This window comes from Anser anser (assembly GCF_964211835.1).
Source record: "Anser anser genome assembly, chromosome: 15".
Lineage (NCBI taxonomy): Eukaryota > Metazoa > Chordata > Aves > Anseriformes > Anatidae > Anser > Anser anser.
The window spans coordinates 8,377,762-8,390,567 of record NC_139736.1 but is presented as its reverse complement, the minus strand read 5'-3'; the positions used below and the strand labels follow the sequence as shown (position 1 = coordinate 8,390,567).

Genomic DNA, 12,806 nt, shown 5'->3' with positions numbered 1-12,806 from the left:
AGTATAGCTATCACAACTTTTTCATCACTTTACTCAAAGGGAGTGAAGCAGTAGTTTGTATATCCCATATTCCATGTATGTTTTTTTTGAGTGACAATATAATCATTAGTCTGTTAAAGAACATGACAATGAATATAAAAGTGAGTCTGGTAAGAATTGGTGTACACTTTCACCTACTGCCTGGAGAATTATATTCCTTAATTTAACAATGTAAATTTTTTCAGAAAAGGCCCCAGCATCGAAGAACTTTATAACAGTCTTTTGCAGAACTTTTACAAATTTTGAAGCAGCTTTTGAAACTTGTCTTGTGGTACTTAGTACCTTCGTTACTATAAAGTAGAAACATTATTTAGTCACAATTTTAAATTTGTTTACAGCACAGGTGTGAAACAGCAAGCTGATACTACAGGCAATACTCATTTATTTGCAATTAACTGCCTCATTTGCTAGGTTGCTCTAGATTAATTAATGCTGTAATTTTGGTTTATTTTCCCTTTGTAGGTGGTAAAAGCTTTTGTGGTCTTGTCTCCTTCCTTTAAGACACAAGATCTAAAGAAACTGGCCTGTGAATTGCAAGATCATGTCAAGAAAGTCACTGCTCCATACAAGTACCCCAGAAAGGCAAGTAAATAAGAGTGTGTTAAAAAATAAATAAGAACTTCCAATCACTTTTTTAAAGTGGAGAGAGGCTAGAAACTGAAGGATTAGACTCAGTTCATAACATCCAATTTAGTAACAAACCAAAAAGCCCAAATATGTGGTATGCAAGAGAAATGACAAATACTATTTTCAGGAAGACTGTGGAAAATAATAGACACTACAGAATCTGAAAAATAAACTGGAACTATTCTACAAGTCACCAAATTCTTATTGAAATTAAACAGAATGGAAACCTATGTTATTTTGAATCAAAAATCTATAAATGAAATCTGCTTATTTTACTTTTTTCCCTCTTTTTAATCAGATTGAATTTGTCGAGCAGCTGCCAAAGACAATCACTGGGAAAATCAGACGGAGTGAACTGAGAAACAAAGAGTGGGGACAGATTTAGTTATGATAAGCAATCTAAAAAAACTGTCCCCATTGATTCCACTTATAATGGAGATTTTCTATTACAATTGTAAGCACCAAGATAGGATTGTATTTCACTCACTAGGCAGTGAATGTGTACTAATGCACAAGGTTTAAAAAGTCCCAACTGTATGGTCCTTAAATGTTTGTGCTCATTTAACAAAAATCATAGAATCAAACATACCTAGCAAAGCATGTGTAAATGCAGCATCTTCCAGCTGCCTAACGCTTGTCAGAATTATGGTAGAAGTGATTACCAGGTGAAGGAGCAGTCTGTTAATTCTTTGAGACCAGATATCTTAACTCACAAGAAGCTTATTAATAAGGAAATCATAGTAGTAGGTGATAACGTACCCAGAAATGGCTATAGATCATGCAGACATCCAAATTAAGCACCCTATTTATATGCATCTTGAAAGCCTCCAGGTTCAGAAATATGTGTGTTAAAAATGAATGTGCAGCAAGGGCAAATTAAAAAAAAAAAAGAAAAAATGTCAGAAGTAAAAAAAAAAAAATGTGGACATCCTAAGCCTGCAGCATAGGCAGCATCTGTATGTCAGACACAGACTAGACAAAGGGATGGCAGTTATTCAGCCATTTCCTCTGAAGACCTGTAGATTCTAAACCTCTAAGAGTGAGAGGCAGAAGGAAAAAAAAAAAACACTATTCATGATGAATCCATCTTTGTCCTTGGTAATAAGATGAGTAGGCGGTCTTGAATCATGATCACCAACATCAGCCACTAATAAACAGTCACAGTTGGCCTTTGTGTCTGGTCTCTACTGGTTCTTTCCTAGGAGTGACCTAGACATTGCTGGTTTTAATCCATACACAAAAGCTTTAAAACGTAAGGAAAACACTGACGCAGTTAAGAAAGCATATTTTTAATAAATGGGTGGTAAGGGATACAGGACTAGGGAAAAAGTTCTCTTAATTTTCCAGCTTCTAAAACAGTTTTGACAGAAGTGGAAAATACAAATTAAACACTGTTTTGAGTTGAACAAATCCTTTTCATTAAACCAAGACAAGTAGCAAGACACGCTTTTCCCATTAGCAACCCGCAGGCTTTTATACTAGAAATGAAATACTAAAGCTAGACAGTTGTACTGGAAGCATACTCCAAATGCTAATGTAAAGCAGGTTATAGCTGTGGTTTTTGGTTGTTGTTTTTTTTTTTCCCCACAGTCACTGTGATATCAAAAGAACTGCTGTAACAAACTGACAACAGAAAAACTGACATTACTTTCAATATGAAACAAAATTAACATTGTAAAGCTAAAACTGTATCAAAAATTAAATTTATTTCCCCTTATCCAATGTGCTATCATGGAGAGCTTCTTTCATTAGAAATTTCCAAGCAGTTTTTAAATTCAAATTTTGAAACTTAAGGAAACAATAAGAACAAAGACTTAATAAGCCTCTGCCAACAACCCCTCCCTCCCCCCGCCCCCCCCAAGGATTATGTCTTTGGAAAGAGCAGCAAAAGTCTGTTTGCAAGAAAATAGCGGAAAGGATTCTGTTCAGTGACCACATACAGCATTTGTTATAAGCCAATAACTGCTGTATACACAGCTAATGTAAACACACATGTAGCTTTTGCTAAAACCATCTGCAATGCCTGCACCGTACTTCTACTGTTGTAGAACAGTCAAATCTATTATTCTAAATTCTCTCATAGTATTCAAGTATTTTGATCGTAGCGGTCCTTCCAATACACTTTCAAGACTTAGCACGTCCTTGCAGAGGGATATGTATATACAACCTTCTCTCATACAGGAAAGGATCAGGAGTTTTAGCTCATTCTGCTGTTTACATAGAAAAATATATCTGAGTTCTGCAGTCACACAAGTTGTCAAATCACTTCCCTAGAAACTCTCTGCAAGCAACCGTCTTCTTCAGATCTCTCACTTTCGTCAATACTTCCTGACAGAGTTGATTCTGCACTGCCTTTGATTTCTGTAGTTATCAGATATAACAAAACAGAGTCAATCTGTGTTGGGTTGGTGGCATTTATGTATGCATGCAAATACACCTGCTTTCTGTGCTAACAAAAAGCAATGCAGAACCAAGCTGTAGAAGAATGACAGCAAACTTCACCAGTGGTGAAGCATTCTTACATCTGCAGTATAAAGTCAGCTCCACCTGCAGTGAACATTAAAATTCTTACACGTGTGGATTTTAAAAACTAGATTTCAAAACAAAACCCACTCTCCTCCTTAAAACACGCTTACAGAACTCTAGGGCAACGTTTTTAACAGGTTTCCATCGTGTTGATCTTTCTACCACATTTTCTACACTGTCAGCGTATCATTCCCCTTGGACTCAGCTTGTATTTCACCTTCACTCTTGTTCTCTTGTTTTACTTCTTCTGAGCTCTTTTCCTCCTCGGTTTCTGGTTTTACTACTGTCAAGTTCTGTTCTTCTGTCACAGTTGATGGGTTTTGTTGTGCATCTTCTTTGTTGCTCTTTACTACCTCTTGTAGATTGTATTTTCTGAATAGAACATAGTCTCTCACCACACTCAAGCAACAGACGTTCTTTATTATTTCTACCACAACTGTATATTGTGGGTTATTAAGATCAACTTTGTTTTCTGGATTGAGGCTGCCCACAATTCCTGTAAAACAAGATATAGTTTTTAAAATGATGGAAAAATGGTTTCAGAGCATCAGTGTACACTACTAAAAGGATAAAAGTTAGAGAAGACAACATCCCCCCTAGTTGTAACTAATTGCTAGTTATCGCAGTTGTTTAAAATAGTCGAACAGAGCACAACTATTAGAAGATACCATCAGTAGGACTGCAGTAACTGAAAAATTAACCCATTGCAATTATCAAGAAACAAAATACCTGAGTAAGGCAGAGCTATTTTATGAGTCGTACGTTCAATGGAAATAGCAATATCTTATTTCAATATAGCATTCAGAGAAAATGCCTGATAGCAGTCCTTTCAAAGTATGTGAAACTAACATGCCAAATTAAATTCAATACTGTACGCTATTCTGCTCATCACCTCTTAAGACATCAGCACCAACAAGGCACACTGATATCAAGTTGTATTCACAGTCACAGAGAAGTTTTTGTAATTCAACATACAGATTTTAAGCAACAAATACGTATGCCCATTTAGACAACTTTTCTTTTAGTAGTCTGACTTAGGCTGTTATCCACACAATTGTGGCTGCTTCTATACTTGTTTTCATTCTATGTGAAATCTATACATACCTGCCAATTCCTTAATTACTTCTTCCCTACTCATATGACTGTTATTACGAGCTTTGTAAACAATCTGGAAAGTACCCTTATTAGGGGCTTTAAACCAGGGCTCAAAAAATGTTTCCGTGTATTTTTTCATGTCTTCCATAAAAGCCTTGCAAGTTCCAGAAATGGGCAGCATGCGCAGAATGACTCTTGTTTTCTTCTTTTTAGTGGCATGCATGTCCTTTAATATATGGTGCACCAGGTTTTCAGGTTCTAAAAGACAAACAGCTAGGTATGAGAAACAAACTGGAGGCGCTTCCCCCCCCCCCTTTAATAAGCCAGGAAAATGCATGCTTAGCTGCACTGCGGTCCGCCTCAAATTGTTTACTGGGGAGAATTGTTTTAATACACCAGACCTGGATACCTGAGGATCATTTTGTCAAAGCAGACTCCTCTACTTTTAGCAACTCTGTTTATGACAGAATTCAGCAGGAAGGTTAAAGGGAAGGAGAAACTCTCTTTGTCTGCCATACACAAGCTCCTGGGCAGCCACACTGCGGCCTGTAACCGATGCTGTTCAGAGAAGCATATCCCTGCAGCACCATACAGTGTCTGTGTCCCACCTATGCCCCGGGTCCTGATGAAGACCACGTTGTTGGCGCCGCTCTCCACCGACTGGAACCGCCGCAGCTTCTGCTCCGTCGAGGTGCGGATCTGATCGACCTCCTTCTTCAGGGCAGCCTCAACGTCGTCTTCATCCTCTTCCCTCTCGCTTCCAGAGAGCCGCTCCTCGGGATCTGAAAACTGTTCACACAAAGCACGTCCCTACTTCGGTAAGTACAGGGCAAAAGTGCTGAAAGCTTAAAACCCGGCAGGGGCCACATCACCAGGTGGGCTACACAGGGCTTCACTTGTGGAAGCCGACACCCCCGGGGGGCACTGCGGGGTGCAGCTAGGGACAGAAAGGCTGCGCCGCTCCCCCCCAGGCAGGCCCTTACCACCACCACGCCGAGGGGAACGCCCGTCACCGCCGGGGCAGCCCGCACGCACCTGCTCGGGCCCGTAGAGCAGGTCCCCGTACTCGCCGAGCAGGCTGTAGGCCTCCCCCACGCACTTGCGCTCGTTCATGTTGCAGGTGATGAGGATGCCGCGCATGCCGGCCTCCAGCTGTCGCCCGCCGCCGCGGGGCCGCTTGGCCCTCGCCGCCGCGAAGTGGCCCTTGGGCCGCCGCTTCCGCGCCGCCACCGGCTCCGCTGTGGCCATGGACTGGGACCGGGACCGGGACCGACCGACCGGCAGACACCGACACCAGCCCCGCCGCCGCCGCGCACCGCGATGGCGTCAGCGCCGCCCCGCCCGGGGCACCATGCGGCGCCGCCTCACGGCCGGGCCTCGCCACAGGCCCCCCTGTCCCGGGCTGCAGGAGGCCAGGCGGCGCTCCCGGGGGATAAAAATAAATAAAGCCCCCGGGAAAGGGTGGGTGGGTTACCTCGGGAGGGACGGCCACCCGGGAACGTCGCGGCTATGCAGGGTAGCCTGAGCTCCCGGCGCTGAGTAAAGTCGCTCGTCTTGGTTGCTTTTTCTGTGCTTGGAAATTCAGTCCCGGGATTAAAGGCTCGGTTTGTGTTAATGATTGTGGAATTAGGAGGCAAGGTGGGCCCGGGAGTGGGCTGGCTGCCACTCAAGAGCGATGGAGCCAGCTGGCCTCAGTCCTGCTTTTTTTTTTTTTTTTATTTTTTGCCTCCACATGATGAGTGCGCCCCAGCAGAAGGAACAGCCGCTATTTGGCCCTTTCCTCAGTGGCCTGTCAAGTTCCTGAAGTTTTCATGGTGTAAAGGGGCCAGCTGAAACAGAAACTCCTCATACAGGTAATTTTAACCTTGAAATACTCAAAATGTATTACCAGAGTAAAAATGCACACCACTTAGCATTGGTTTCTGAAGGAAGGTGCTTCTGTGTACTACTGTCCATGAGGGCCTCATCTCCCTCTGTTAGCCCTTGAGCTTTTTTGGACAATCAAAAATGAAGATATTTTGTGAAAGCAGGTAGAGGACAGAGCTAAGGAGGCCGCACTAGGGGCAGGACTATCATGTTATTTACACATAGGATAAAATAGGGGAAAAAAGTTCATAAATGAATGGAAGTATTTATCTGTTACAACTGCAACAGGAGAATACATTTACATTGTATATAAAGCTTTGCTCCTGCAAAGTCTTGGAGGCTCATTTAACTCTACAGCAATTGTTATACCTTGGTGGGATTATTGATCACAAGTAAATTAAAAGTCATGCAATCTTTGCTGGGTTGGGGGTGTGTGAAAGACTCAAAGTTCTGGTGAGTTGCAGCAATAGTCTGTGGAGCTGGGCCTGTGGGGACAGCCTGGCACAGTGTTGTGGTTTAACCCGGCTGGCAGCTAAACACCACACAGCCGTTCGCTCACCCTCCCCCCTCCCTCTCTGGGATGGGGGAGAGAAACGGGAAAGTGAAGCCGGTGAGTTGAGATAAAGACAGTTTATTAAGACAGGATTATAATAATAACAATAATAATAATAGTGATAATGATAATAGTATTAATAATAATAATATGTAAAAAACAAGTGATGCACAATGCAATTGCTCACCACCCGCTGACCGATGCCCAGCCTATCCCCGAGCAGCCGGCCCCCCACCCCGGCCAGCCACCCCTATATATTGTTTAGCATGACGTCAGATGGTATGGAATGCCCCTTTGGCCAGTTTGGGTCAGCTGTCCTGGGTCTGTCCCCTCCCAGCTCCTGCTGCACCCCCAGCCTGCTCGCTGGCAGGACAGAGCGAGAAGCCGAAAAGTCCTTGGCCTGGTGTAAACACTGCTCTGCAACAATTAAAACATCAGCGTGTTATCAGCGCTCTTCTCATCCTAATCCAAAACATAGCACCCTACCAGCTACTATGAGCTACTTAACTCTGTCCTAACTGGAACCAGGACACACAGGAGGGAGGATTTCTGCAGGCAGCTGTGAGCGGTGCAGAGGACATGCAATTCACCACGCAGAACATAACTAGGGTGCTTCTGTGGTGAGGAGAGCTGAGGGCTTTGGAAAAACCCGCCCGTGCTCAGGAAAATAGTTTTATGCTTTATCAAAAGAATAATACAGAGAAACAGTTACACCTCTTTTACACTTTGGTCACTGTGGAAGGTTTTTCTTCCTAAGTATTCCTGGCGCATTCACTGACATCACAAGCTGGTTGCTGTCATGTTTGGTTTACTTCTGTGCCTCCTCTGGGGTGATGCAACCTGAGTAGGGAATCCCTTTAAGGCTGTTGGCCTTCTGTGAGGATTTTGTTGCTTGCATTTCAAAGAGCTTTTTAAAATGTTGCTCCTGCAGACTGCAGGTCCTTCTTTACTGCTAGGTAGAGAGCAGCTTTGTTGTTTGGGGGAATCTTTTGAATCTTTTTTTTTTTTTTGTGCTGCAATGAACATTTCAGGGAGCTGGTTAACATTGCCTTTTTGTCTGCTTGTCACAGACTGACATGGGCAGAACCCCAGAAGGGAGTGCAGGCAAAAGCACATGCCAGGTAAGACTGCAGCGCCACCCTTGCTGGTCAGCACTGAGAGGACAGTTTTGCTCCAAACACATTGATGGGTGTTAGCAATCTCTCTGCTGGCCTTAGAGAATGAAGATGCAGCAGGAAGGACTTAGGTCTTGAGCAGCCAAACTCTTACAAAAAAATCTTGGTGCCTCAATTTAAGCTACAGCTGTCTCCACCTCCCTGGCAAGTGCCATCCTTGCAGCGGAGGCTGATGGCAAAAGTATGTACCAATGCCATGGCCATGCCCACATTGATGACAGGCTCTGCAGTGATGCCTTGCTGTGGCCAGGACAGAGAGGGGTTGGCATATGTTCCCTCCCATCTCTCCTGTGGGAGAGGAGCAGAGGAGGCAGCAATGCTGGAGCACAACTTAACTGTTTGTTCTCTGAACATGAGGCAGAGCACTTATAAAACCTCGCAAGTCTCTAGCGTACACATTAACACAGTTGGTCAGGGCACCAGCAGCAGCATCCCAGGAATCAATACTCATTGTCAATCATTGCTGAACTGCTATGGTTTCTTGAGGTACCCCAAGCTACCTGCTCAGCAGTGTACTCACACAGCCCATTAATTAATCATAAGGCTGTTGTTCCCTGTGTTGCCCTAGGCAGAATGTAACAGATGTGATTTGGTTGCAGCAAGGTCTTAAGTATGTTTTTATCCAGGGGCTGGTGAGTGGGAGCAGGGGAGGAGAAAGAAATAGGAGAGATTTTAACCTCTCACTTTCTACTCCCTCTTGGAGCTCTGCAGAAATTTGTCCGCTCTTCTTACTGGACAGGACTTGACTGCCTTTTGTGTGAGTCCAAAGTACATGTAACAAACACAGGAGTCGGTCACTGAATGCAGTGACAGTGCCAGAATAGGTGCACAGCCAGGAGTCGAAGATCTGTGTGTGAAGTCAAAGCTGGGATGCATCTCAACACTGAGAGGACTCCATTTTGGTGCAACGCCAAGAAGCAGTAAATTGGGACTGACAGCTTTTTCACAAGGTAACTGACCCTCCACCCACCCCTGAAAGCTGCTGGCCAGGGCACTTTTTTGGCACTGGAACAGTATGGATTTGCTTCTTGTCTGACCACATTCCCTCTTTTCCCTGTTCCTCTGCATCTTTCATTTGGCTGTGTTTCTTTCCTGTGTTTTTCATACACAAACTGAATGTTAGAGATTGAAAAAGAAAAGAAGTCTTTTTGCTTCATTGAATCACTAAAATCACATGGGTTTGCAGCTGGATGATTATTAATTCAGTAAGGAATTATCATTGTTTATATTATTTTGTAAATAAAAATTGACAATGCATGAAAATAATGACTTCAGATTTTTCAGTCCTCCTGCTAAGTTCAGGCTACAGAAGTTCAGCCTACAGAAGTAAGGCTCTACACTTTGGATCCTTTATCGGGGAGTCTTTTAAAGTTTCCCCATCTCATAAAATGGTGTTTTTTGCTGATCACACATCAAAATAGTATTTCATACATCAATACTAAAACTATTTTCAGGGCTTTCCTACATTGATTTAATTCCTGGCAGACAGCATATTCCCAGTGCTGATAGACTAGAAAAACTACAGATGTCTTTGTACTAAGTAACACTGGTCAGCCAGTAACTAACGCAGGATTGTTGGATTATCTTTGTGGCATCTTGGTCCACACTGGTACTTCTGCGTTGTCAATCAGTAGCAGACATTTCATTTACAGAAGTCACAGTTTAAGAGCTTTCAGCACCTCTCTGCTATATAAGGTAACTGCAATGTGATCTACCAGATCAGCAGGGCTTGTGGGGAGGGAAGGAGTGTGAACAGGTAAGCTATCACACTGATGGGGCTGAGTGCTGCTGCTTGAGTGTGTGGTCAGGATCTCAACTGCATGATGGTCAGGAGAGAGCAGGGGCTACACAGTGGCAAAACCAGAGCTGTCCTCAGCAGGCATTCCAATTAACAGTTACTGTTATTCCAGTGTATGCACTGTGTGATGATAAAAGCTGTTCTGAAACCACGTGGCTAATACCAGGTTTGTATCTGTGTCACTGCAGAATTTCTCGGAGAGGCTATAGCCATTGTTGCTGCCATGCATTTTCTACTGAAGGTCCCAAGTGCTGTATCTCTGCGTGCTGCCCTGAGAAAATCTCTCCAGCTTTGCAGCCAGAGCTACACGGTTTCCACCTCTTTTAGTTATGAAGCCATGAAACAACAGTACAGACCAGAGGTGCCAGAGTACTTCAACTTTGCAAGCGATGTGCTGGACAGATGGACTGAAATAGAAAAGGTAACAGTTCCGTGGTTTCTCAGATGCTGAAGTAGTTAATGCTGTCAGTGACAAATCCAGTAACCAAACCACTGAGTTATGCTCTTGATTATAATCTGATGATCATCTCATGCATTCTCAATCTGCAGATCCCGTAGGCCACATGCTGTCCTGTCCATGAGTCCAAGTAGTTCATTGTTTTAATCAGTAACTCCAGTGAGAATGACTGTAAGCAGGTGCTTCAAGAATGAGACAATGGACTTTTTACCGCTCTAAACCACACATTAGTTCCACCATCAGCTGTGACTTGCACCCTGTCTGGTTGTACTGGCCAAATCACTTGACCTCCATACATTTCATTGCCTGCCTACAGAATGAATAATACTGTGTAATGTCAAACCTCTCCATCCTTTCCCAACTGAGAAATCTTTGCATCAGGGACTTTATATCTACAAAACTGAAAACTGAGTGCCCAAACAGACACGAGGTCTAAACAAGGAAAGGAGAAAAACAGGGAGAAAAAAGAAAGTATAGGTCTATCACCTATCCTGTTATGTAACTCGAGTCTGTGGATGTAGGACTGGTTTTGCAGGCTCAGGTTCTTCATGATGAGGGTCTAAACATAGTTACGTCCACCTGGCAGCAGGAACAGAGCAGAGGTATCACCTATCTGACACAAAGGGAGCAATTGTTCCTTTTGCAGAAAAAACAGATTTTGGCAGGCTGTAAATGGAGCAAGAAACAGCATCTGGTGCCCTCTGAAGTGCACAGCTAAAATCTGCTTCCTAAAAATGAGCCTTAGAGTTACTGTACCTTCAAATATTTAAAAATAAACCATATTTCTTTTGCCCCAGAGAGTTTTGTTCAAGAAGCGGCTTGCACAGTGCTACTGCTAAATGCATTGGGCCCCTTTAGAGCACATTGTATACATATATTTCACTTTTCACACATCAGTTCACACTGTGTGGGCCTATGCTTTTGAACCTGTGATTTAATTTTCAGAATTACCAAACAGGACCAATTCCAGATGAAGTTGGAAATGACTTCTGAGGGTTTGGGAAACTCTGGGGCACAGCCCAGAAGAACCCATATTTATCAGCTGCTTTGTTTTCATGGCCTGAAACAAAAGGTTGTACAACCTCTTCAGAGTGTAACATGGTGAGCTCAGGAAAGGAAAACAAATTTAATTTCTTAAATGACATTCATAGGCTGTTTATGCTGAAGGAGAATTCTTTGCCTCATTTGGAATCAGTGGCAGATTTCAATTACATCCCCAGATTTCTCCAGCAATGAATAACTGGTAAATGCTCTTCTTCCTCAGACTTAAAGGCAGCATGTTTCTAAAAAGAAGTGTTTACACTGCACCCTTTTGTTCTACAGGAGGGAAAAAAAACTAAAAATCCTGCGTTATGGTGGGTAGATGGTGATGGAGAAGAGATAAAATGGAGCTTTGAGGAGCTGGGAATCCTTTCCAGGAAAGTAGCTAATGTACTCTCCAATGTCTGTGGTCTGCAACGGGGAGACAGAGTTCTTCTGATTCTGCCCCGGATCCCAGAGTGGTGGCTGGTGAATGTGGCTTGCTTGAGAACAGGTTGGTAAAAGCATACAAATAGCATACAGGTATAGAAATTATGACTTAAGCCAATCCTTGCTTTTTAACACAATCAGAACTACAAACATGCTGTTGAAGATGAGCTATTGCCACACTGATCAAGAACATCCTTCGTGCCAAGTTTATCTTTGTGATACTTGGAGGACTTCTGCACATGCTCTATCTGTTAAGGAAACCCTGCGAGTCCTTGTGCCTCTGTCATTCTCTTTCCAGCGCTTGTGATGAATCACAAATGCACCTTCTTGCAAACTTGCAGTGAAATTAACCCACACTTAACCAAGTGTTTCATATGTTCCCCTGTGGGATCTGTTACGTACTCAGCTTGCCAGAATTTACAACCTATAATGTATTGGTGCCTCACAAACACTAGCAGGGTACAGCTCTGTCTACCAGTAAAGAAATTGAGTCCAGAGAGAAGGCATGGTCCAGTGGAGGTGTTTTCAAAACAAGAAAAGTTGTTCTGTTGATTTCTGTTAGTGTCCTGTGATCAGCCTAGTATTGGGTAACTTGTGCTAACCCTCACATAGAATTTAATCCATCAAATAAATCAGTGTATTTACAAATGTAGGGCCAAATCCTGCTTTAATACTGCCTTGTCTCACTCAAAAGCACTAGGTAAGCTGAAGTCTGCTTGTAGGTACAAGTATTATTATTATTAAATGTTTAAGCTCTTTTTCCATTCTACTTCCTCCCCTTTAGGAACTGTCCTGATTCCTGGCACGCAGCAGTTGACAGTGAAGGACATTCTCTATCGACTACAGAAATCCAAGGCAAAGTGCATCATCACTGATGATTTTGTGGCACCAGCTGTAGATTCAGTTGGGGCTGAATGCCAGTCTCTGAAATTCAAGTTGCTTGTGTCAGAGGGCCACAGAGAAGGATGGCTGAACTTTAAAGATCTCCTGAAGTGAGTTACCACCACTGTGAAAGTGCCACAACAAAAATAAAAACATGTTAGTTTGTTTTGAATAGGAAATGCTGGCACGTGCCAATATGTTCCTATCCTTCTAGGGCTACGCAATGGAAAAATGTCAGTGTTTTTGATGTTTCTGATTGCTGCAAAACTTTAGTTAAACATTTTTGAGAGCATGTAAGTCACACTTTCAAATCACTTT

At 43.1% G+C, this 12,806-nt stretch overlaps 1 protein-coding gene across 1 annotated transcript in view; it reads left to right on the top strand.

Moving 5' to 3' along the window:
- LOC310882333 (uncharacterized protein) overlaps positions 1 to 12,806 on the top strand; it is a 70,970-nt gene that overhangs the window by 51,770 nt on the left and 6,394 nt on the right. Inside the window, exons 27-36 of the mRNA XM_083800953.1 lie at positions 502 to 621; positions 4,755 to 4,906; positions 5,008 to 5,105; positions 5,408 to 5,612; positions 7,777 to 7,827; positions 8,450 to 8,513; positions 8,663 to 8,831; positions 9,868 to 10,100; positions 11,460 to 11,670; positions 12,391 to 12,598. Of these exons, the coding sequence (XP_083657079.1) occupies positions 502 to 621; positions 4,755 to 4,906; positions 5,008 to 5,105; positions 5,408 to 5,612; positions 7,777 to 7,827; positions 8,450 to 8,513; positions 8,663 to 8,831; positions 9,868 to 10,100; positions 11,460 to 11,670; positions 12,391 to 12,598 (1,511 nt within the window). The remainder of the gene's footprint in view (positions 1 to 501; positions 622 to 4,754; positions 4,907 to 5,007; positions 5,106 to 5,407; positions 5,613 to 7,776; positions 7,828 to 8,449; positions 8,514 to 8,662; positions 8,832 to 9,867; positions 10,101 to 11,459; positions 11,671 to 12,390; positions 12,599 to 12,806) is intronic.